General features: G+C 42.6%; 1 protein-coding gene across 1 annotated transcript; it reads right to left on the minus strand.

Moving 5' to 3' along the window:
- Positions 1–3,040: 3,040 nt before the first annotated feature.
- Positions 3,041–19,269, minus strand: POGLUT3 (protein O-glucosyltransferase 3). The gene is made up of 8 exons (XM_059835521.1): positions 19,065–19,269; positions 10,875–11,072; positions 9,158–9,444; positions 8,520–8,736; positions 6,944–7,140; positions 5,756–5,950; positions 4,627–4,731; positions 3,041–3,761 (listed from the first exon to the last, which is right to left on the minus strand). The coding sequence occupies exons 1-8, from the start codon at positions 19,267–19,269 to the stop codon at positions 3,636–3,638; spliced, it is 1,530 nt and encodes a 509-aa protein (XP_059691504.1). The 3' UTR covers positions 3,041–3,635.
- Positions 19,270–24,423: the final 5,154 nt, after the last annotated feature.

Below are 24,423 nucleotides of genomic sequence, written 5' to 3' on the forward strand. Positions count from 1 at the left end.
GATTATAGGGTTTTTTAATTATTAATCTAGAAGGCGGACCTGGCATAATACTGTCATGAAACTAGTATATTAGTTATCTTGAGGTAAATCTCAAAAAATACAGTCTAAAAATGTACTGAATATATATCTCCTTTATGTTCAACAGATCATGATTTACTAGTTCTCACTTCAAGATGAAATTGAGATTGGGTAAGTATTTCCAAATGTGGGTGCCTAAATATATTAGGACATATACATGACATAACATAAAAAGACTAATTTTCTGGAGTGTTCACTGTACAAAACTACTGTTAAGGTTAAAGGGATCTGAAAACAAGGAACGTTAAGTAAAGGCTCTGCATGACCCACATTTTTGGAAGCCAGACCACTTCCATGTAGATTCCTATGTTTGAAAATATTGGTCCTGGACTTTAGGACATACTATTTCAAACAAACAAACCTGTCTCTGTCATCAATGATAAGTTCTACAGTGTGTTAAAAATGACTACCATTGATGAAAACAGGACAGATTTTACTCTCTGTATTAAATTCTATGTTGTGCGTTAAAAGCTGAAATTACTGTAGCAAAATTCAGTACTGTGGTACGGTAACTCTTTTTTAAAATTACCACCAAGTGTTAGGTGTACAAGAAATTTACTCAGTTGCTGTTCAAGAACTACTACAGAATAATAGAAACCCTAGTGTATGTATGTCGCTTAAAAATACTGTGTAACGTATGTATTACACTTTGTACAAACAGGTTTTACTGAATATTTAGCAATTCCTGTAACACACCAGGCCCAATGAGTATCATCCTGTCATCAAACTGAAATACATCTGGCATATTTTCTGGCCTGGAGGGGCAGTTGTTAGGATTGCTCTTTATTACAATTTAAATTGCATATAGTACCTCCAATGGAAAAAAGAGAGGCTTTGCCTTACCGTCTTTTATCTTTGGAAGATCTGTACTTATAAATTGAACCAGATTTTCTCAAATGACTAAGCACTTTTAATGAAAGTTCTACCATGTCTCCACTGTTCTTTAATTTTGGCAGGAAGATGAATGTATTCATATTTTTCAGGATATTTCTTGCCTCTAAGCTATAAAATCATCTGTAAGGCATTCTGTGACAAACTAGCCTTTGCTTTGAAGGGATGCTTATTTCAAAAGCAAGTAGGGTTTTTTGGCAGAGAATAATTTAGAATAGCTTCTTTCCCTTTTCATGAGGGAAGAAAGGAGGGATGAAATATTTGCATGTATTTATATTCATGACCATTTAAATTTTATCTGATTCTTCTTCCAGTTTGAAAGACTTCTGTTTCAAGCCAGGCAAGTTTTCCTACACAGATATTTCCAAAGAATCCTAAAGTATATGTCATGACTCCCCCTCTTCCCTCCCATTTTTTAAAAAATAAACAGATAATTTTTGGACTTTTGGTTTTAAATATGCATGTGAGAGGTGGAAAACTTTGTTGCTTCAACCATCTGGTATGCTTAATTGCCTTTGCTGAGCACACCACTGGTGAATATAAAATGCACATGGTATAATGGATAATAGCACAAAATAAGATCATATCATACAGTAAAAATGACTGTACACAGAGAAGGAGAGAGGAGCACATATTCAGTTTTAAATGTCAGTTTCAGCAATGGAACCCTGTTCCTGAATTTTGATGTAGAAAATTCTATGTCAGATGAGCTGAACGTATATTTATAGTCTGAAGTTCTAGGACTGATTGTCATGCTAAATAAAACTATAACCACTATATATATTAGTGTTAGAACCAGAACAAAGAGGATGATGAGTAGAGCAACCTGTTCCAGTTTTTTTCTTAACTGGCATAACGTAATAAATGACAGACAGTTGCATTAACCTTTTTAGAAACCTGAAGGTCTTTCCATATTTAGCATACTGAAATATCTAGCCTTTCTTCCTGTTCTAGTGCAGAAACTTTATGTATTTTATGAGAGTACCTTGCAGTGTAGAACCAAGAATGAAGCCTGCATGAGGTGTAGAGCACTAAACTTTGGGAACCTAAGCAATTAGACAAGTCCACATTCTTAAGACGTTTCCATTCCTTTTTGTGCAAGGGAGAATTTGGTATCCATGAAAGACATTATCTGAGTGTAGCAGTGTAGCTGAGTAGGAAGCTGCTCAGGCAGCCTACATGAGCCAAGACGAAAATGCAGAGGACAGAAATGGGTGTTTGTGGGCATTGGTCTTGGTATTGGCATTGCTGTCTCCTTCCAGGACTGTTTATGCATTTTGAAGTGACAAACGGGTAAAAATCAACAGAAGTATTGGGAGCCACACCCAGGACTAGGATTTTTCCTCCACCCCATCCAAAGGCACACTTTATTGCAATGGTATGACCAGCTCCTTCTGGCCTTGCGAATTTTGTATTGTTAGCTTCATGGCGGCACAACTTCAGTGGAAGACCTGAAGACCTCTTCTGCAGTCCGGAGCTAAGGCACTTTCTGGAAAAATGGCTTTGAATAAACCCAAGGAGGACAACTGGCTTCCCAATTGCTTAGTATGGTCTCTAACCCCCAGACTATTACATAGAAAGTGCAGCATAGGTTTTTCTGTCATATGTTTGAACCAAAACAATGAAGTCTGATCTGCTGTCTGATCTCAGTATGAGGTTAGGTATGATCTAAATTCAGAAAATGTGTAAGATGTCTCTGGGGGCTTAGGCACAGGAAAAAGTAGTTCACGAACCCAAGTGATAAAGATGGTGGCATTCTTAGCTCTACACAGAAGTTAAACCTAGGCACTCTAAAACTCTACTAACAAATTGCAGATGTGTGAATAGTCAAGTAGCCTAGAACACTGTATTGTTGAACTAAGACACCAGTATTTCACCTGGCCTCACCTGAATCTGTGGATCTGTGCCTATATTCACAGACACGGTCATTGGCAGGGAACAGCTCTTCAGAGTGCCGTCTTGGCAGCCAAAATACTGTGATTGTGGTAGCTACACAGTCTGCTTTAAAGAAGCATTTAATTTTGGTGATTCACAGCCATGGTGCTTATAAAAATATTATTCTGATCTCTCCCCCTCCTCTCCATTTTCCTCTGAAATTGATAAATATTATATCATGTTCTCTATTCTGTTATCTGTCATAGACCACAAAATAATCTCAAAGCAACACCAGATTTGATATCTGTAAATCTCAAATATTCATTTTCTTTGTCTAGTTAGAAAATTGTTTTGTATACAAGAAACAAACTAACAATGAGGTAAACTTTATGAAGAAATCATAACACTGTTTTAGTATGTTGCAAATGCTCCTTTAGAATAACTTGCACTGACTCATGGAGATCTGTGGATGACTGGTTCCTCATAAAACTAGGTCCCAGCTGGAACACGAGCAGCACGGTGCTCTTCTTCCTCATGATGCAGTACATGAAACAAATCCCCTAAATGCTCCCCATTACAGGCTCAGTATCTGTCTGGTGGTGGTCATGGAGACAAAATTGTGGGAACCAATGTTGTAGATCAGAGTCAGTGTGAAAAAGGATATGTAAATACAAGAAGAATACATAACTAAGAATGTTTGCTAGTGCATAAGTGTCTTAGATTTCACAGCTTAATTCCTATTTAAATTCTTGCATTGTAAGAAAGTGGGTGATTTTCTCCATCCAGTACAGTTACAGATCTTCCCTTAAAGGCTTTTTCCTGTGGCAACTGCATACTGAGTCTCTGTCATCAGGTTGAGGTACAAGTTCCATTCCATCCCGTATTTCAGGTTTGCTGGCTTGGCGTTTGGCATATTTCTGAAATATGTAAACAACATTTAAGAATGCTTTAAGCACCAACGTATAATTCATGAATCAGAATTTTCCTCCTCCCTTCCACTCGCAAGATTGCCTTCATCCAGGCTCCTTATGTCATTGTTTACAACCTGTTTACAAGGTGTCTTTATAACACACCTACGAATAGGCTACATTGCCTCTGAAAACCTCCTTTAATGCTTTTCCCTGTCCTATTATTAATGGTAATTTGAATATTGTCATTATTTTTGCCTCTAACCACTTTATGCACATAATGATGTAATTTTTGTACACTGAACAGTTCCAAACTTTGTGTCAACCCGTGGCTGCTGAAGATGAGATCTAACTCTGCACAGCAAAACAGGAAAAAGAAATTAGTACTTTCACAGAACAGAAACTTCTTTCACTAGAGATTTGCATCTCCTAGGGAAGCAACGACAGTTTGGCCTACTTTACCCCTTATGACTCTACTAGCCATACTTCTGGAATTTCTTTTCCATGTATTCATTGTTTGGTAACATAGCAAGAGTAGCTCATGAGGATGTAAGTATGAATGGAAAAAGGAAGAAAGCTATGTACAGATTATCTCCTATGTCTATTAGAAACCACATACCAAATGACACTGAAAACAGGTCTGACTGGGGGATGGGGGCAAAAAAAAGAAAATCTCTGATTCTGTAAAACAACTATTACGTCAGGTTGCCTCCTTAATGATGAAGCAAGTTTTAACAAAGCTCTTCACACTGATCTCCTGTAAATAATATGAACTGTGTCTGTTACTGATATAAGTAAGGACTGAATATGAAATCTGTAGCATCGGTAGCAATAGCAGTTGAGGGAAAGTAATAAAGTGATCTATTGTACTAACCTGAAGCACTTTATAATAGTAGCAGTAAAGCCTGTGAGGCTGAAGTAATTCTCTTGCCATTAATTGTCCTTCTTTAGCAATTTTTCTTGCTTCTTCATCATTTTCCTGGAAAATTGAGACCAAATGAATGAATAATAGAGCAATCAGTGAGTTACTCAAGGCCTGACTGGCAGAAGTTTTATTAAAGGGGCTATTCAAATCTACAACTTTATGTGCAATTACTGGTAGACTGCAAAGGCACACTTTAAATTGCAGATTTTTTTAAAATACTGGATTGCTTTTATGTTCACAACTGGTACCTTAGGGCTATCAATAACAACTTTTGTGGATAATTGTACAGTTTTGAAAACTCAATTGATTACTGCTCTACTGTTCTGTCCAAGCCACAAGCCTCTTCAAAATCAGGTCTGGCATCTCCCAGACATACTTAGTTTTACAGAAGACAAAGCCACAGCTGTTGTCCTCTCCTATGCAATGTAATTCAATGTCTTCCTTTTAAAAATAACTCTGCTAGAATTCATGTACTTACTCTCAAGTCTTTTAGGTCTATTTTTCAAAGCTTTTAGTATTCTCATCTGATTCTTTATGAAGAACTACAGTACTATCAGAGCAGAAACTTTTCCTATGTTTTTGTAACCTAATAGCTAAGCTTAAAGCACAAATGGTGTTTTCAAAAACACAATTGTATTGGTTTGTTTGGTTACAGATTCCCAGCCTCTCATTCTGAGCATGTTACAGAGCAGCAATTTTTTTGTACATTCAAACAGAACATGCAATGACTTCTGTTCTAGTCAGGACCTAAAAAAAGTGATAGAAATAATTAAGTATTATCTAGGATTCTGGGCGTTTCTTTGAAAATTATCTGCATTAGTCAGTATACTAAGGTTCTGACTCATGAAACACTTCTGTACATACCTAAAATGAATTCTTAAGTATTTCCCTGAATAGAGGTCATTACTTGAATTAAGGCCTTCCCATCTTATACTAACAACAAAATGTATTTCTTTTATCCCAGGATCTCAGCAGAGTTCATGCAAAATACGTATGTGGAAATACAAAAAGAAGAGAGTATTAAGATGAGTTGTTTACATGTTTATCACTTTGAACTTGAATTAGTAATGGAACTTACCTTAGCCCATTTTATTTTCTCTAGTAAATCCTCTAAGTTTCTCTTAACTGGAACATAATGTTTCCAAGGTTTTAATCCAATGTAAAAGTGTTCATAGTACTGGGAATCTTGCTTCAATATGAGGCTGTCACCCAGCAAGAGATATGGAAACCTGTAAGCTGCTACGGTCCCGTCTACATTCACTTGGTATTTGTACTACAATATGAAGATGAGAGAGAAAAAAAGGTGAAATGTTTTGAATCGGAGTAGTAACACCGACTGTATAAAAGATTATTTTCACAGGCAAGACATAATTGTGGTTAATTCTCATCTTCAAACCTGTTTTAGCGTTAAGCAGGTATAGTTTCATGATATTCTGGATAGCATAGTGGAAAAAGAATTTGTTTTCAACCCAAGACTGACAGTCAAGAACCTTTGTGTCACATGAACTGCCTGATGGGTATTCTATTAAAGTGTCCTGGGATAGAGCATGGGGTATTGCTGGGAAGGAAATAAAACTAATCTATACTTAATTTCAAAAAGAGTAAATTTATTCTGACTTAAAATTACATTATTATGCAGAATAATCTGAAACATATATTATTATATAAAATAATCTGAAACAGTATACTAAAAGTAACCATGAATGTACTGCTCTGGCAGATGCTCTTGGTTGTTACAGCATTTCTGATATATTAATCTCTGGAACAGAACTTCAATTACCATATATTACAATTCCTTTTTACAGGACTCTGTCCACTTTACTTTTTATATCTGTTGCAGTAAAATTTGTGTGTCAAAGTGCAACAAAAACACCCATCTATTTTTCTAACTTGTTACTACAAGGACTCTTTCTGACGTCCATAACGTACTTGCAATGGACACAAGTTGTGTCCATTGTTTTCATATTTACCCCAAACAAAAGAAACCCTGATGGTGAGAAAGCAAATTTCTCAATCTATTAAAAAAATAAAATCTCCAAGAACTCTTTCTAAGGGACTCCACAAAAAAAGTATAGTGGCTTTCTTTAGAAATGTGTCACACTATGACTTTGATTACAGGTGGTCTATCTACCCCGCATGGACCAGTGTTTCCAGTGTAGTATAATTGTTTTTTTTACTGAATGGAATTAGCAAAAGTAAGCCTTGCCTTTTCAGTTGGTAAGAACTTGACAGCAAAATTAATCCAAGACTGTAATTTGCTTGCTACCTTAAAGAAGTCAAAGAAGCCCATCAGCTGAACCTTTCCCAGCTCTTCTTCTTTTTCTCTGAAGAAGAAATATCCTGTTATTCCAGCATCTAGTAGTTCTGGATTTTCCTTGGATAACTTGACAAGATGGAGACGTTCTTCTCGGCTGTCTCGACCTCTAAATAAAGCTCGCTCAGTTTTGTTTTCCCAGAACGGGCCTATGAGCATTGAGTGATAAGGTAAAAGCAAACAGTAATGAAATGTTCGTGATATGTTTAGTGCAAATAAGGAACTTGCTATGACAGTGGCATTATGCTTAGAGACATGGTAAAACAAGCATGATTTCTCATAGCCAATCCATAATCACTTATTAATATAGGGTTTAAACTCCCAGTTTTGCCTGAATTTTGGGGTGAGAAACCGAGCCACTTATAAAAGGAAAATCAGAGAATTGCTTTTCCACTCAACAATTTTATATTTAAATAACTTGAAATATCTTGAAAGCTACATAAGGGATTATAATAAAATTATGTAAGTAAAATACTAATAATTAAAGTAATTCCCCATCCATAAAGCCTGCCACAATAACCAAAATTTCTTTAGTAAAATCCACTTCTGTTACCCACCGATTTAGTTAGGTCTTTGAGGAATCACTTAATGATGACTTAAAGAGGAAAAACAATGGCTATACTGTGTCCCCAAGATACTTAGCAAGAACCTGAAAGACTTCATCTCTGCTTACTGCCTGCTTTTAAAAATGTTAAATATGTCCTTCCTCATGCTTCTGCTGGAAACTTCCTTAAAGGACCTTCTAAAGTGGAGTAGGCTCTTATTGTCTCCTACTTGGAAAAGCAGCTGTACTAAATGAGTAAACACAGAGTGCTTCAAACTGATAATTTAGTTAGAATATTTAATTTAAAAACTAACGAAGAAAAGAGAAACTGTGGTGAACTAATCAAATAAAAAGAAATACTTCCTCACTCAAGTTTTACTCCTTAGGTATTGTTCATGCTATTTGTTTGATCACTGAGTATTCATGAATTTCCTGGGGGCGAGGAAGACACCCGTCAGTAAAACTGACTCTTCCTTCAAAGCTAGAAAAACAATTCAGAAGATTCCACTCTGAGGTGTTTTTTTATACAGACAATATTTTCTTATTTGAAAGAGGCTGCAGCATAGTACTAGTTTAGTTCTTTCAGGATCCAAATTAATTTTTATGTAAACAGAACATTGGGCCACATAGCTGTCAGGAAAAGGATTACTATTTGATCAGAAGGAATATATTCAAGTCCTTCACTGAGGAGAAAGGCCTTTTAATTGTATTTACTTTTCTTTTGACAGGTCACAGTAGCTATCTTCTGGATACCTTTAAGTTAAAATTCACCATTATTGTAAACTGGACTTCTTAAATTTTGGCTCTAAATCCATATTAAACGCCTGCTTAGTAGCAGTGTTGAAAGTGTTTACAATCTGTAGAGTCTAACCTGCTTGTATTAAGAGACCTCCTAAGGCACTTGTGAACTGAAGACTTTTATGCGACTTGCTTCTTTGATAGAATTTACAACTTATTTTTTTAAATCCATGATCTCTCATTTACCTGTATTTCCTTGAATAGAAAGGAGATCATTTGTGACTCCACGCAGGGTTTCAAGAGTCGAGTGCGTTACATCATACGTTGGAAGGACTATATCTCTTGAATCCATAGAGCCACACCACGAAATGACAGGTATAGGACCAGGTGTATCATTAGCTTTCCGATACTCAACTGGCCAATCTCCAACATTAAGATAAAACTCTGCATCAGGAAGACGAACCTAAGTGTATACCCAAGAAAGGATAATAACACAAAGATAGAAGCTGTTTGTCACTCTTACATATATTCCTTACTTCTCTTACGTCATGCAGAATCAATAAACCTACTCGATAGTTAATATATTCAGCTAAGCTTAAGGTATGACTTTCAACTTTCTGCCCCGCAAGCCAGTATGAAAGGAACGCTCACAGAGGCCAGGAAAAGGCTTGCAGAGTCGGGCCTTAGCCCCCACAGCTTTCCTAGCAATTTCATTACTGTCAAGCTCAGCCCCCACACATTGCCCCTAAGATACACTGTCATCCTGATGAAAAAACAAAAGTCAAATCTTACTTCAGGAATTATAACTCTGAAGATACAACAACAAATGCAGTATTGCCATATTAGAACGTGACTTAATAGTCTTAAATGATCGAAACTGATACCTTTCTCGCCAGTGACAGGAACATTTCATCGGAGAACATTTTGAAGTCTGTATACTTCCCTAAGGAGCGACGGTAGATGTGATTATTGAGAATAGTGTAATGAACAATAGCACCTCTTGTTTGACTGAACTTTGTTGGGATTTCCTTAAGCATTCGCTGAAGGTCGATGGTGGGAAAAGAAATGAAGTCCTTTGTAATCTGAGGTTCTTGGGATGGACAAGACATAACGTTCTGCCAGATCTCAGGGTCTTCTTCAGGACAGTCACAATATTCATGATAAACTGGTCCTGCAGAAAACAAAGCACTGAGAGTCTGTATTTGTGATTCTACAACAATGATAATTCCCCAAACACATGGGCATATAAATGTAGACATTAGAGTGGCCTGACATTTTTTATTCCAAGTTTTCTGAAGTTTTCCTGGGAAGTCATCCTCCCTATAACATTTCTGGGGTTTAGCAATGTAATTGAGAAAACAGCAACATTCTTCTCTTTTCAGAAATCAAAATACTAGGTTTTTTGTTATCGAGGTAAAATTCATCTGCAAAATGAAGCCCCATTATTGTGCTACCTGCCAACCACATAGGGTATTCAGAATTGCTCTAATTGTCCATAACCACCAAAGCTCAGGTATTACAGTTTCAATTTTAGCCTAAGTCAGCACTTTGACACAGTAGTCTTTACCTCTGGCATAAGGTGTGTTCTTTTATGTATAATCAACTATTCTTTCTGTCCTTTTGAAGCAGAGAGCTTAGGTGTAAGCAAGAGCCTCGTAGAGCAGTAAAAAAAGCCCTTTTTTCATGGACTTCTAACCAAAACAGGTTCTGTCCTGTGTCATAGTTTCTTGGCTGCCACCAAATATACACCAGCAAAAAGAAGGCATACTACCACCTGGAGGACTCAGGACAGTTTCATTTCAGTTGGAAGACATTTCTAAATTGTATTTAGGAAATTTTATTAAAAAAAAAAAAACCACGCCCAAGTTCTGGTTAGAAGACGCAGTGGTGAACTGAAACAAGACTCTCCATAGAAGTAACTTTATATTATCTTTTTCTTTGCTAAACAGCTGTCCATCTGAGAGCAAGAGAAGGAAGTTGAAGAAGCAGATCTGGAATGAGAGAATGATGTGCTTTGTTTTCCCTGCTTTTAAATAGTTCTTCCATAGTATAGACCTGCACTGAATTAAACTGGGCTAATGGAAAAAAGTTAAATATTGTCTGGTGAAAGAAATATTGTCTTTGTTGTTATGAAGGATCACACTTTTTAGAAATCACAGACATTTGAATTATGAAGTGTTGGAAACAACACAAACTCCTTGCTTTTGCAGGTAGCATTTTCTACTTCAGATAAAAGTAACACAATGTTTAAGCAAATACCTGCTTGAAAACAGTAAAAATGCAAGCACTGCTCTCTTATTCCCTACCAAATCTGAAGAGATCCATTTCCTTATGCAAGAGGGAAGAAGAGATGTCCAGACACATCACCTTAATGTCAGAGGCCATAGTCTGCATGCTTATGTATCTAGGTCCTGTAACTTGGCAATGTAGAGAGATTGTCACTGCCTACTTCTCTGTATAAGGAGAACGTTTGTGAGCAGACTACATGAACAAGGGCAAACAAACCTCTGATTTCCCACGTCCTCCTCTAGCAGTAAATTAGTCCATAGCATTTCTGTAGCTACCATCATATATTACATTAAATTAAAAAAATACCCTTACCTTTCAAAATATAAGGAGATTGAGCTACATGCTGATCACCATAAAGTATCTCAATTTTTAACCCTTTTCTGACACTCCCATACATCCGATACCGCATAAGAAATGTGCCATCGTTTCTATCCAAAGGGCGAGGGGTGTAAATTCTGGTGACTTCTTTTGGAGAAAGTGCTTTAATTACTACTTTAAACTGTGTTCTTCCTGAAAAGAGGAAAATAAAAACAGATAAAAGCACTTTAAGCTATTAGAATCACATATATGAAATAAAGGTGAGAGCAAACTCTACTGGATTAGGTCAGTGGAATTTAATTTAACTTTGCACTAGAAATTTTTTTATTATACCAAGTGGTAAAATTAATTTTCAGTGATGGAAGATCATCCTACCAAATTTTCTTGATCATGACATACCTAATAAATGGAAAACCCGTAGATGCGGAGATAAAAGGTTAAATAATGATTACAAGATAGAAGGAAAGGTTAACAGTGTTCTGAAGCAAAGATTAGGTTTAATATTAAGTATTCAAGTTAGTGGTCTGAGGAACAATCATTTCCTCTAGAGTAAGAAAGATAGGAAACCAAGTTAAAGTAACAGGAGAAAAGAATACTTGCCAGCTTGTGGAAAGGCAGTTGCAGCATGCAGGAGTCAGATACAAATTGTTCACCTTTGGGCTGTAGCTGACTGTCTTGCAAATTTAAAGTCCCAGCTACTGAAAAGCAGGGATAAGAGAATGGTAGTAGATATGTTTCCTGGACATCAGTCTGACCTGTGCTTAAAGATCACCAGCATTTCATCATTAATGCACTGTGACTTTTTAACTGGGCATGGAATATTTTGTGGACAACACGAGTATGCATAAACATAAATCTGTTACATTCCCTTATTTCTGTCACAAACGGTCGGTATCAACTTTATTCTTCAAAAAAGAGGGGGACAGATTATTCACAAAGTGTTATAGTCTAAGCATTGCAAAACAGACAAATGCAATGAATGTTATCACGAAGTAGTACACAGAAGGAAATTACACTGAAAAAAATCCAGATAAAATCAAGATGTTACTAAAATTCAAATGTGTCCCAACAGCACTAAATGATTGAGATGTTACAGTTAATTCTATACAATCCATATTTCAACATACTTTGCATCCACAAATAAATGCACTGATGTGGTAAGTACAACAGTGGTTTCAAGGATCAATCACGTCTTCCTTAGAGCACTGGATCTTGAAATTGGATTCAAGTCAACTACTGTGCAAGAGTCTCCAGATTAAATTAGGCAGAATCCTTATGATTTCAGATGTGTATTTCCTGACATGTCATGCCTCTTCACAGAGAGAATAGTTACCCTGAGTAACTCAGATTCTTCCAGACACTGTTGTGAGAGTCGATCCCTCAATCAGTAAGCATATGGTCAGTGTCTGTGAGCAGAAGAATCTCTCACGGCTGAACACCCCCCCCTCTTCTGCTTTGTGTTCCAATGTAAGAATATAAAATGTGGATTATTTGGAATCATCCCTCAGTTTTCTTACTATTCAAAGTCCATGCCAGCTAAAGATGCCAAGAAGCAAGTCAGAATACGTTATTTTGACAACATATTGAAGAAATAAAATGAAGCAAGCATTCATTCCTTCTTGGAACGCCAGTGTGGCAAGCAGCACTCCCACCAACTAAGGAATGCAGAATATTGTCTTCAGTAGCTAGCAGATCTATCCTGAGAAGCCCTCATATGATTAAGTATCAGTCCAGAATGATTTCCAGAAGTGCACTTCTGACTTCTGAGAAGCAGAGGAATGTTAAGGTTGCTCCAGATATGTGGTACTTCCTTTTCAGAGGAACGATGAGTGTGGACACCTCCCTGCTTGCTTAGGTGGTAGGCTGAAGACACATTAGTACAGTTATGCAGTGTCACACTTCCTTGGGCAAGTGTAACTATAGCTCAAGCAATGCTAATAGACTTAAACTCCAAAACAATTTCTATGAATGGTATATTGGTTCAGATTTAAGACTGTCACAGCTTGGGATCTCTACCGCTTGGATCTATGTGAGTAGAATCGATTCAGATTGGGTCCCAGTTTGGGAGCTCCTCAACTTGTTTTGGTGTATCTGCAAGCAGAGTCATCAACAGAGAAGATGCAGAAAAGTACAGTTTTGCCCCCTTCATACATTTTTTGACATCTAGCTACTGATTACCTTTCAAGATGCCATAAAGTAAAATGATAATGTAAAAATGGCTTTATGATCATAGGCCACAAATTGACCTTTAAACCAAGGGCCCGCTCAGTATCTTGCACCTTACTGTCACTAGCAGAGATGTGCAAGATAGGAAGAACAAAGAAATTACAGAGGAATACTTTTGAGATTACTGTCTTCCCCTTCTAGAAATCTGCAACAAAAGGACTTGAAAAATCACAACTTGCTTATATATAATCCCAACAGCTTCCAGTGAAGGTTTTCTGTGACTGCTTAATCGTCATTTAAACGTTCTGGTATTTGTTGCATCAAAAGCATCCTAGGGCAATTCTTTTTCCAAAATGTGATTACCTATTACAGAGAAGATGTTTGTTTTAAAACTTCTGTCTGATAACACAAGAATTATAGGCGTCAAAGGAAGTTCTGGGAAAGAATGAATTCTAGTTCCCCATTTGTTTTCTCCTTGAATTAGCCTGAATCCTGTAGCCAGTTTTAGAACTGTCCATGAGTCAGATATCTAGAACCATTCAGAGAGTAATCAGGTTCTTTCTAAATATATGCTTCCGCTCTTCTTTGCTCTGTGCAAGATTATGTTGTACCATGCAACACCTGACAATAGAAACATAATGGAGAAACACAGAATAATGAGAATCTGAGAATAAACAGAACTCTTGCGTTTGGAAGTGACCTCGAGATCATCTAGTCCAACCCCCCTGCTCGGGTCAGCCAGGGCAGGCAGTCCAGAACGGTGTCCTGTTGAGTTCTGAATACGTCCACAAATGGAGACTCCACAATCTCTCTGGGTAATCTGCTTCTGTGTTTGACCACCTTCACAGTAAAAGTTTTCTTGTGTTCAGACTGAATTTCACGTGACTTCTTCCAGTCTTCAAGAACCTCTCCTGTTTGCTGTGATATTTCAGAGATGATCAAAAGTGGCCTTGCAACGACGTCAGACAGCTCCCCGAGCACTCGTGGGTGCATGCCATCAGGCACCACAGACTTGGGTATGTCCAGATTTTTAAGTGTTCCCTAACCCAATCCTCTGCCACCAAGGGTAAGTCTTCCCTGCGCCAGACTTCCCCTCTGGTCTCAGGGGCCTGGGATTCCTGAAGGCTGATCTCACCAGTAAAGACTAAGGCAAAGAAGGCATTTCAGTACCTTGACCTTTTCTGTCTCACTTGTTACCAGGTCCCCTGCCCCATTCAGCAGCAGGTTCACGTTTTCCCTAGGCTCCTGTTGCTGTTGATGTACTTGTAGAATCCTTTCTTGTTGCCGTTCACATCACTCACCAGGTTAACTCCAGATTAGCTTTGGCTTTCCTAACCCTATCCCTGCACAATCAGGCAGCATCTCTATATTCCTCCTGGGCCACCTGCCCCTACTTCCACCTCTTGTATGCTTCCTTCTTCTGTCTGTGTTTAGTTAGAAGCTCCTTGTTCATCCCTACAGGCCTCCTGCCATCTTTCTTTGATTTCCTGCTGGTAGGGATGGTCCATTCTTGAGCTAGGAGAGGCAACCCTTGAATATCACGCAGCTGAGAAAGCAACAGGGAAAGACTTCCTCTTCAGAAAAGAAGGACTATTTTAACTTTCGTTCTTCACAATGACTCTGATGGAATTAGACTTCTCTTGGATTTGGATTACTGAGAAAATGAATAGATGCCAACTAGGATGACACTGCAAATGCTTGAGCCCCTGTGGTTAAGACTTGGGAACGGTTTTATTAAATGAGACCCAAGCGTCATTTAATCAGGTTCTCTTAGACCCAGGTCGAAGACAGTTGGGACAGCATTTTATTAATTATCTCTTGGGTGATCTGTATTTTTTTGATCAAAGTATCTGCTTTTCACTCTACCAGAGTGAAGAGACTTCAGAGACTTGGAAGACTCTGAATCTAGTGCCAGCACAAACACTAAGACTGTGGTAAGTCTTTTGAAAGGCTTGAGACGAAAACATCACGGAGTCGGTTTCCTCATGAATGGTCTTCTGCATGAGCACAATGTGGAGCTGTAGTCCAAATAAGAGGAAAGGCACATTTCTCCAAAGGTGAGTAACGATTTCTGTTCCTCATTCAGCTAAATATTGCCAGAGGTCTTAACGCAGGAGTGAGTCCCCTCCTTTTGAATTTGGCAACGGACTCCATGAATGACTCTCCGAAGGAATGCACATTTCTGCCTCTAAATGTCACTGCCGGTCACAACCACCTTTTTCAAATTGTTTAAAAGCAGCCAACTTAAGCCAAGTATCCTCTCCCTATAACTATCACCTAGTATTATTTCGATGAAGAAGCCTTCGAATCCAGAGCACGTCATGAGGTAGGATCGCAGAGAAAATAGTTTTCTGTCGGTATTACGTCTTTCTACCCATTTTATAAAACGGCATTTTAACTTGGTATAGAGATTTCTTACCAGAGAAAACAAAGTTTTCAGTTATCATAAAAATGAGTGACTATTGAGAAATCACAAGTCAAATACTGCTGAATTTGATCTCCTTGTCCTCATCTACAGGAAATAACTAAGCAGGTCTTTGTTCCCAGCTGGTTATGTACTTACCATTCTAGAGACATGAGGACCTCCGCATCTACCCAAAGGATATGTTACTTTTAGTTGGTGGCAGTTTAGATGCAGGAAACATTTGATAAGGGAAGAGTAACCTGATAACAAAGCTCTCTGGGGAAAAAGCTAACCCCACTGAAAGGGAGGGGGAAGAAAAGGGAGATATAGAATATTTAATGTAAGTACAAATTGTTCATTGGAGGCAACAGGATTTTTGTTTATGATTTACAACATTCGTTGTATAACGGGGCCAAGGCCTCTAAGTACTACCACAGTATTTAATTATAACAGCTTTTTGCTGATTTCTTTTTTTAAAATTGGGGGAAGGTTACCATGGTACTTTCACTCACATTTTTCTGTTTCTCTCAGTCCAAAGAAATGATAAAAGAAAAATGTGTCCTTGTTGAATTGTCAACACTAGCTCCTCTGTGTTACCCTGAAAACCTGTCTGGGACAGCATTTTAAGTACAAAATAATTTTCCAGTCCTGAAGAGAGACTAAAATACAGACACAGTCAAATTGTGGATTAAGAAATCCAGATGATGAAACTTGCTTTATGCATTTTTTTTCCCTCTTGTGTAGCTTGCAAAAGAGGTATTCCATGCATGGATGAACGAGTGAAGAAATGCAGGGATGGAAAGAAAGAAAAGGTAAGACGGTATTGATTTATGCAAATTGTTAGAGAAGAACAAAAAACCCAAAAAGGATCTGAAAAGAAGGTTTTTTTCCTCTGTTTTACTGTTTTACTGAAATCATTGCTGGTTACTTTCACAGATGGCAACTGCGAAATCAATAGAGTCAATAAAGAAGCAGCTGAACAAAACAGGTTTGCTTAGCAAAATGGGCTCCTCTGAATAGCATATACTTTAACAGAGTTGGATGTGAGGGCATGTATCCAAGAACAAAGAAATACAGGTCGTGGTAGGAAGTTGTGTGGGACCACCACAAAGGCCCAGGCATCGTGGTCAACAAAAGACCTGAAGGGAGGTCCTGCAGTGCGGCAGGTACGAAGGTGAGCGTAACCAAGATGCACTCTGTTGAGCTACCCTGAAATGAGTGCTGGAAGAAGTGTGCCACTTCTCTTTAAAAGTATTGGCAAAACCTGCAAGAATACCTGGGAGGCCTTGAAAATATTCCTTAGCAGAGCACGTAGATCATCTGAAGAACAGTTAACAGCTGACTTTGTCATGCTCAATTGTGCATAAAGACACAGTGGGCAGTTGTCAAACCTAGGGGAAAACCTAGCAGAAAAGAAGGATAAGCTGATCCAAGTATCCAAAGAAAAAATCTATGCAGTTTATACTGAAAGTAGGTTCTATATATTCAGCAGTGATTTTTTAATATTTGGAAAATTTTTTCTAGGGAAAGAGTGAATTCTGCATCGTTTGACATCTTCCTAAAAAGACGCGTCAAAGAGTTATAGCCTGTAGGTCAAAATTACTGTGTGATGTGCAACGGTGCACATTAATTCTGGTGATTAGACTTGACACTCGGAAAACTCATCTGGATTTAAAATCTACTAATTATCCTATATAAGTTTCATACTGGACACCAGTAAGTACTGACCTACTTGACTGAAACTGTAATCCGCACAAAGCACAATTTAATAGATTTGGACAAATTTTACAAATGGGAAGCCTTCACTGCAGCTCTCCCACTCTGATCGCGGTATTCTTGTTTGTGCAACGGAGGTGATAATGTGGATTTATTTAGCTATCCCAGCGGGGATATTTTGAGATGTATTTAGTTTATATTGGAAAGCAGTTCCTTAGTAAATATTATTGATTGCAATTCTTACTGACATTTTACAAATACAATTTGAACATATAAAATCATTTGAGAACTCAAATTTATAGCCTATGTCTATATGAGTACATTGAACAGTGCTCATGCACTGGAATATGATCAACTGTACCGCTAAATTGTTAAAGAATCCTTGGCACACTCCTAAATAATTCTTGGCATGGCTCAGCAGTTAATATGGGCCGAGCCAACAGCTCTTTCCCCACGGCAGCGCGCATGCACCGCCTTGGTTTGGAGGCTACAGCACGTCATAGTACGAATGGAGACCACTCCATGCCAGATGGCATCAGGACCTGGAAACATTCCAAAGGCGTTGGATTTATTAATATATTTAATATAGTCAATATATATTTAATATATATTTAATATATTCAATTTATATTAATATCTATTAATATAAATACTAACATACACGAGCACACTGAGGTCAAAACTCGGCTCTCAGTACCCACGTCCTATCAGAGGATTTAAACTAGCATGAGAATCCAATTGAGCTTCACACCTTTTTACCTTTAGCAACCTGTTGTTGGAACCCAAGCCTGTCCCTGCGCGGCTGAAATCAGCCTCCACTTCACTGGCAGTGAGCATGCAGTTGCATTCTTCAGTGCAATTACAAAACTGCGCTTGCAACCCAGCACCAAGTTCCAACAGCAACTGGAGAAAGTCCAGACCTGAGCTGGGGTTCTGTCAGACTGAAGACATAACCTGTGTTATATATGTCTATTCTTTAATTTCACAAGCAGCAGCCTTCTAACTACAAGACACGAAGAGGTCGTGCATACTTGGCAGATAGCCTCTCCGTACCATCTATATGAACAGTAAATAATACAGAGCAAAACAACTAGTTCTACCCTATATAAATTAGCGACGCGGGATTTCCACTGGCTGGCTATCTCAGGGTTATCTTCATCATGAAATCGGCGATGCAAAAGTTATCTTTATTCCTAATTAAAATGATAAATATAGAGCGAGCGTGTGGAATTAACTTGCAGCAGAAAACAGCCAACTGGCAGCATACCTCCGGACGGGGAGAACAAAACCCCGTTTCCACCCTGAGGAGAAGTGTCACGGGACCGTTTGTGCTTGTGCTGAGTAAACAAGAGATGAAAATTACTCCTGAACGGAGCAGCAGTAGGGTAACGGAGCCCAGAGCGCCGTGCTTACCGAGACGGAAATTTTAAGCAACTGGTGTGTGTGCAGCATTAAAGATAATTACGTTAGCGCTTCTGAGCGGGGTACTGGGATTTCTTTACATCCCCTAGCCCAGGAGCTCGGGTTTATTTTGAGCTTGCTGGTTTGTTGCTGTGAACCGCATTCCGTTTAGAGGAGGCGATGGGTGAGACGCAGAGCCCTACGGAAGGAGGCACTCCGTTGTGCCAGAAGAAAGGAGGGGTTTGACCGTGCGCTCCGCTCGCCACCGGACCTGCGTGTCCCGGGCGATGCGGGGCCGGGCGGGGCGGGGGCAGCCAGGCACCGGCGACGGCACAGCAAGCGCTCGGGAGGGGGCAAGGAAGGCAGGCAGGAAGAGGGAAGGGGGAAAAGGGGAAGCGGGCGAGGGGAAGGGGCGGGCAGCTCCGACCAGCTCCTCCGGGTAAAGGGCAGCCCCGGGCAAGGTCTCATCCCGCGCCCCTGCCGCGCACGGCCGGTACCTGGCGGGGAGCGGGAGAAGTTGTGTCCGGCCGCGCTGACCGCCTGGATGTAGAAGTACCGCACGGGCAGGGTGAGCCCCGCCTCCAGCCCGGGGCCCCACGCCAGGCTCCGCTCGGCGCTCACGGGGTCCGCCGACTCCGCCGGCCGCAGCAGCAGCAGCAACGCGGCGCCCAGCAGCAGCGGTAGCAGCCCGCGGCTCCCCATCGCCCCGCCGCCGCCGCCGCCGCCGCGCCGTGCTGGCCGCGCCCGCTCGGAGCGGGGGGCCGGCGCCTCCTCCGGGCCTGCGCGGCCCCGCGCCCGCTCCCCGCGGGCGGCCGCCGCCTGCTCCCCGCCCCGCGGGGCGGCCCGCCGGGGCCGGGGCCGGGGCCGGGGCCGGGCAGTGCCGGAGGGAGGCGCGGCGAGGGCTGGGCTGGCCCCGGGCGGCTGAATCCGGCGCTGCCCGCCCGCCGCCTCCGCCTCCCCCCTCGGCCCGGGAGGAGCCGCAGGACGCGGGGCGCGGGCCGTCCCGCCTGGGAGCCCGGGGAGCGAGAGCCTTCCCCTGCAAAACCCGTGTGCGCTGGGCCGCGCCGGAGGTGGGGGCCGTGCCCTGCCGACGGGGGCTCAGGCAGCCCGCACCGGTCAACGGCCCGCGGTCACCCCGCTGCCGCGCACCGACCGGCCGCGGAGGTCCCACACGCCGCAGGGAGGGCGGGCGGGCAGCGCGGGGGGCGGCCTGCTGCGGGCCGGGCCCCGGCGGCGCCTCGGCTGCGCTGCGGAGTAACGGCTGCCCCGCATCGCGGCCTCCGCGCCGGGCTGGGGCCGGGGGGGAGGAGGCAGAGGGCAGGACGCAGCGGCCTCTGTGCGCCGAGCGTGGTTCCAGGTTCTGAGTGAGCCTGTCCGCTTCCAGAAAGTTGGGGAAAGTACAGTGAAGCTGGTGTGAGAGTGAGGAACGAGCCTCAGGCCCACCTGCCTGCGCTGAACCTAGGGTTTCATGTCCTAAGAGATCTTCCTTCCCTTGTCTGTGGGCGCTGTGCAGGTCAAACTGAAGAGCAGACGATCTGTATGAGTCCCCCCCCAACAACAGGTTGCCCGTGTTTTAGCCTACAGCTCAGCCGGCAGCTGAACAGCTCGTCTGCAATTTAAAGAGAAAAAAATCCCGTGTCTCTAAAGCTCCTTAATTGTTACTGCCTGCATCAGCTTATGTACAGAGACTGCTATAAAAGAAAAAACAAACCCAAAACATAATTTAAAATTCGTCCTCGCTGTTTCTAGGATTTCCTACAGTATTTAAAGACAAGGAAAGAGCAGGGATGCTATTGGGACGTACTGGCACGTTGGTCCCTGCGCTGGGCTCACCTTCCCATCCCAGGAGGAGGCCAAGCTCACGCCTCTCAGCCCAGCGCCCCGTCCTAGAGCCTCCCACGTTCAAGAGCTGAAGAGCGCTCTTGGGGCCTGCAGGCGAGATATTGCAGGCAGCCCTCATCAGTGCGATAATGCTTGGTGATGAGGAAAGAGGGATCGTGGTATTATTCTCTAGAAAATGTAACAACAAAGTAATTTCATGGATTTAAAATGGTGGAATAAAAGTAAACAGCAAAAACCTCCAATGATTGGTCTCCTAAGGTTCTTGTATCATTTTTATCAGAAGCATTTGCTGCTACTAGGAAATTATTTCAGGGTGTCGGTATATGGGGGGGGCTTACAAGGCTGTAGGAGAATTAAATCAAGCTTCCATGCAAGCCTGGATTTTCACATGCAAAACAATGAGAGCACAAATGAATGCTGCGTGGTTTTGAATAACATGAACTTCAAGTCTCTGTGCGTACAGACCATGAAAAACAGGTTCCTTGAAAGTGGAATTATCCAGTCTGGTTTCCTCCTTGCTTTTGTCTTTAGTCTCCTAAACTCCCTCACCTCAGATAACCACAGATCTCCACCGACATAACCATGTATGATACTCCCAAGAGGCAAGAGAAAACATGCATAATGTTAATCTGGAGTTACGTATGTGCTTCTTGGCCAGATAGGACATCCCTGGCTGCTGCTTGCAGAGCCGGGATCAGCGAGGGTGGCTTTCCTCTCCTGCTGCACCAGTTGGGAGCACATTTGGAGAAGCAGCTGACTGGGAGCAGTCAGCGTGCATTCACCAAGGGCCAACCGTGCCTGGCCAACCCAATAGCCTTCGGCAATAAACTGGCTCTGTGCGTGAGGGGAGGGCAGGGAATGTCACTTACCTGAATTTAGCAAAGATGTCAGTGTCTCCACAAGGCTCTTGTATCCAAGTTAGGATGTTATGGTCTGGATGGGCGGACAACCAGATGGGTAGAAAACTTGCAGGATGGCTGGTTGGGCTTAGAGGGGTCTGGCTAATGGGTCATCTCTACCTGGCAGCTGGTAACCGGGGGAGCGCTGCAGGGACCTGGCCTGGGATGAGGGTTTGCAGATGTCATTGCAGATGTCATTGGGTTTGCAGATGATGCCAAACAGGGGGACTAGTCGGTGTGCTTGAGGGCAGGGCTGCCATCCTGAGGGACCTGGGCAGGGTGGAGGAATGGGCCACGAAATTCAACAAAAAGTCCTGCACCCGGGTGCAAGGCAGCATCGAGGGCAGGCTGCTCCCTGGGGAATGGGAATGGGGAGCACTGCACCATGGCTGGCAGCAGGGCTTCGCCAGGGCCCGCCCCGCACGTGGCAAACAGCATCTGGGGCAGCCGAGAGGCCGCATCACCCAGCAGGCTTGTGGGGACAGGGCAGGGCCGAGATCAGGTGGGGACGTCAATCTGCAGATCAAGATCAGGCCCCGTGAGGGCAACTGGGGTCAGACACTGTCATGGTTTAAGCCCAGTTGGCAACTAAGCACCACACAGCCGCTCACTCACTCCCCCCCTGCCCCAGCGGGATGGGGGAGAGAATAGGAAAAGTAAAAGCGAGAAAGCTCATGGGTTGAGATAAGAACAGTTTAATAAGTGAAACGAAATAAAATAAAATAATAACGATAATAATAATAAAAATTGTAATGAAAAGGAAAATAACAACAACAAACAACTAAGAAAGACAAGTGATACAAATGAAAACAATTGCTCACCACCCTCCGACCGATGCCCAGCCTGTCCCCAAGCAGCGGTCCCCCGGCCAGCTTTCCCGCTAGTTTATACACTGAGCATGACATCATATGGTATGGAATATCCCTCTGGTCAGTTGGGGTCAGCTGTCCCGGCTGTGTCCCCTCCCAACCCCTTGTGCACCCCCAGCCCACTCACTGGTGGGGTGGGGTGAGGAGCAGAAAAGGCCTTGACTCTGTGTAAGCACTGCTCAGCAAAAACTAAAACATCCCTGTGTTATCAACACAGTTTTCAGCACAAATCCAAAACACAGCCCCACACTAGCTACTGTGAAGAAAATTAACTCTATCCCAGCCAACACCAGCACAGACACAGATGTGGGATGGCTGCAGCGCCCTGGGGATGTCAGCCTGCAGGCGGGTTCAGGCTTGGGGGACCCATGGCCAGCCAGGCAGGGCTGTGGGGAGGTGGAGACCGATGTCCTACAGCATCGCTGGGGCAGGGACTTACAGCTCCAGGCTGGTCTGAAATAGTGTCCTGGGCCATGGGTGGGGTGGGGGCACCCCTGGGGAGGAGGGGGGTCAGGGCCTGTTGGTGCTGTTGGGGCCCTGTGCCTGGGAAGGAGCCACCGCTGCACTGGTATGGGCTGGGACACGCTGCTGGGAGCAGCTCTGAGGGAACGACCCTGGGGGTCCCAGTGGACAGTGAGGGGGACGTGGGCCAGTGGCAAGTCCTGGCAACAACAACAGCCAACAGCACCCTGGGCTGTGTGAACGGGGCAGAGCCAGAGCTCCAGGGGAGTTGTTAGACCCCTCCACTCAGTACTTGTTAGACCACATCTAGATACTGGTCCGGCTTTGGGCTCCCCAATATAAGACATCAATAAACTGGATCAAATTCAGGGGAGGCCACTGAGATGGCAGGGCTGGAGCACTGGCCCTGTGGGGAGAGGCTGGGGGAGCTGGGCTTGCTCAGCCTGGAGCAGCGATGGCTTTGGGGAGGGGATGGACCTTACAGAAGCCCCCAGTGCCCATGGGGAGATCATCGAGGAGATGGTGCAGGGCGGAAGGATGAGAGACAACTGGCAGAAGTTGAAAGAAGAGAGGCTCAGCCTGGAACAGAGTACCTCCATGAGAACAATCAGGTGGAGGCACAGGTTACCCAGAGAGGCTGTCCAGTCTCCATCCTCAGAGATTTTCAAGCCCCAACTAGATGAAACCCTGAGCCACCTGGTCTGACCTCAGACCTGACCTGCTGTGAGCAGTAGCTTGGAGCAGAGACCTCCTGAGGTCCCTCCCAGCCTGAGCTATCCTGTGATGAAACCATGAGATTTCTGTCCCTTCTTGCAAATGTCATTGAGTGGTTAGAAAGGTCAAAGGTCATCTGAGGACACAAGTGACCTAATGGGTGGACCGAGATCTAGACAGAAACACCACCTTAGCTCGTAAACCGTGTTTCCTTCTGAAACCAGGCTGAGGGACTGTGTCAATGAACTCAGGTACCACATATACTGGCTGTAGTAATTAAGGTTGAAAGACAGCAGTGCGTCTCACACACCATCACACTGCACGTGGCAGGCAGGCTCCACTCAGGCCAAATTCCAGCTGCAGTGATTTTCACGTGGAGCTCATCACCTTGTAAAACTACTCGTGAAATACTACCCTTGGCTCCTACATGGAGTATCGGCTCCTCAAGGCAAGTTGTAGGCGTATGGCTTGCTAAGGGGTTAACATGTCTACTGTAAAGATACTACCACTGATAGAAAACTATTTTCCTGCTGGAGACTTACAGCTGGCAGGAAAGGCAAGGGCAGCAGTACGCACATCGCTAAGGCGGCACATCCTTCCTCTGCCTGAGGCAGGCCTGAGCCACCCAGCCTGGGTGGCCACTACGTGATGGACGGAGGCTGGGTGCCCCGTTTTAAATCTATGGCATCGTTTGCCATCAGCACCCTGGCAGCAATACTAAGATGCTGCATTTTTTTTTTTTTTTTTTAAATAAACTGTCTATGGTATTCACAGTGCCAAATAAACACAGTACCGATACATTTTTTCATTTGAATGCAGAATGTATTTCAAACAAATAATTTAAAATATGAAAATCCTATAAATGACGAACATTTATAGAATACACTTTTGCCAAAGAAAAAGCTTGGAAGAGTGAAGGTGTCAAAATCTGGCTCCGCTAAACTGAATGGAGCTGATCGCTATTCGAAGGGTATTTCTCCCTATGTTTTCACGCAATTGACTGCTTTACAGAATACCGTTATTCAGTGTAAATATTACAGATCCTCAATAGGCTGCAGTCTTCCACAACT

The sequence above is a fragment of the Gavia stellata genome, chromosome 1 (genome assembly GCF_030936135.1).
Source record: "Gavia stellata isolate bGavSte3 chromosome 1, bGavSte3.hap2, whole genome shotgun sequence".
NCBI lineage: Eukaryota > Metazoa > Chordata > Aves > Gaviiformes > Gaviidae > Gavia > Gavia stellata.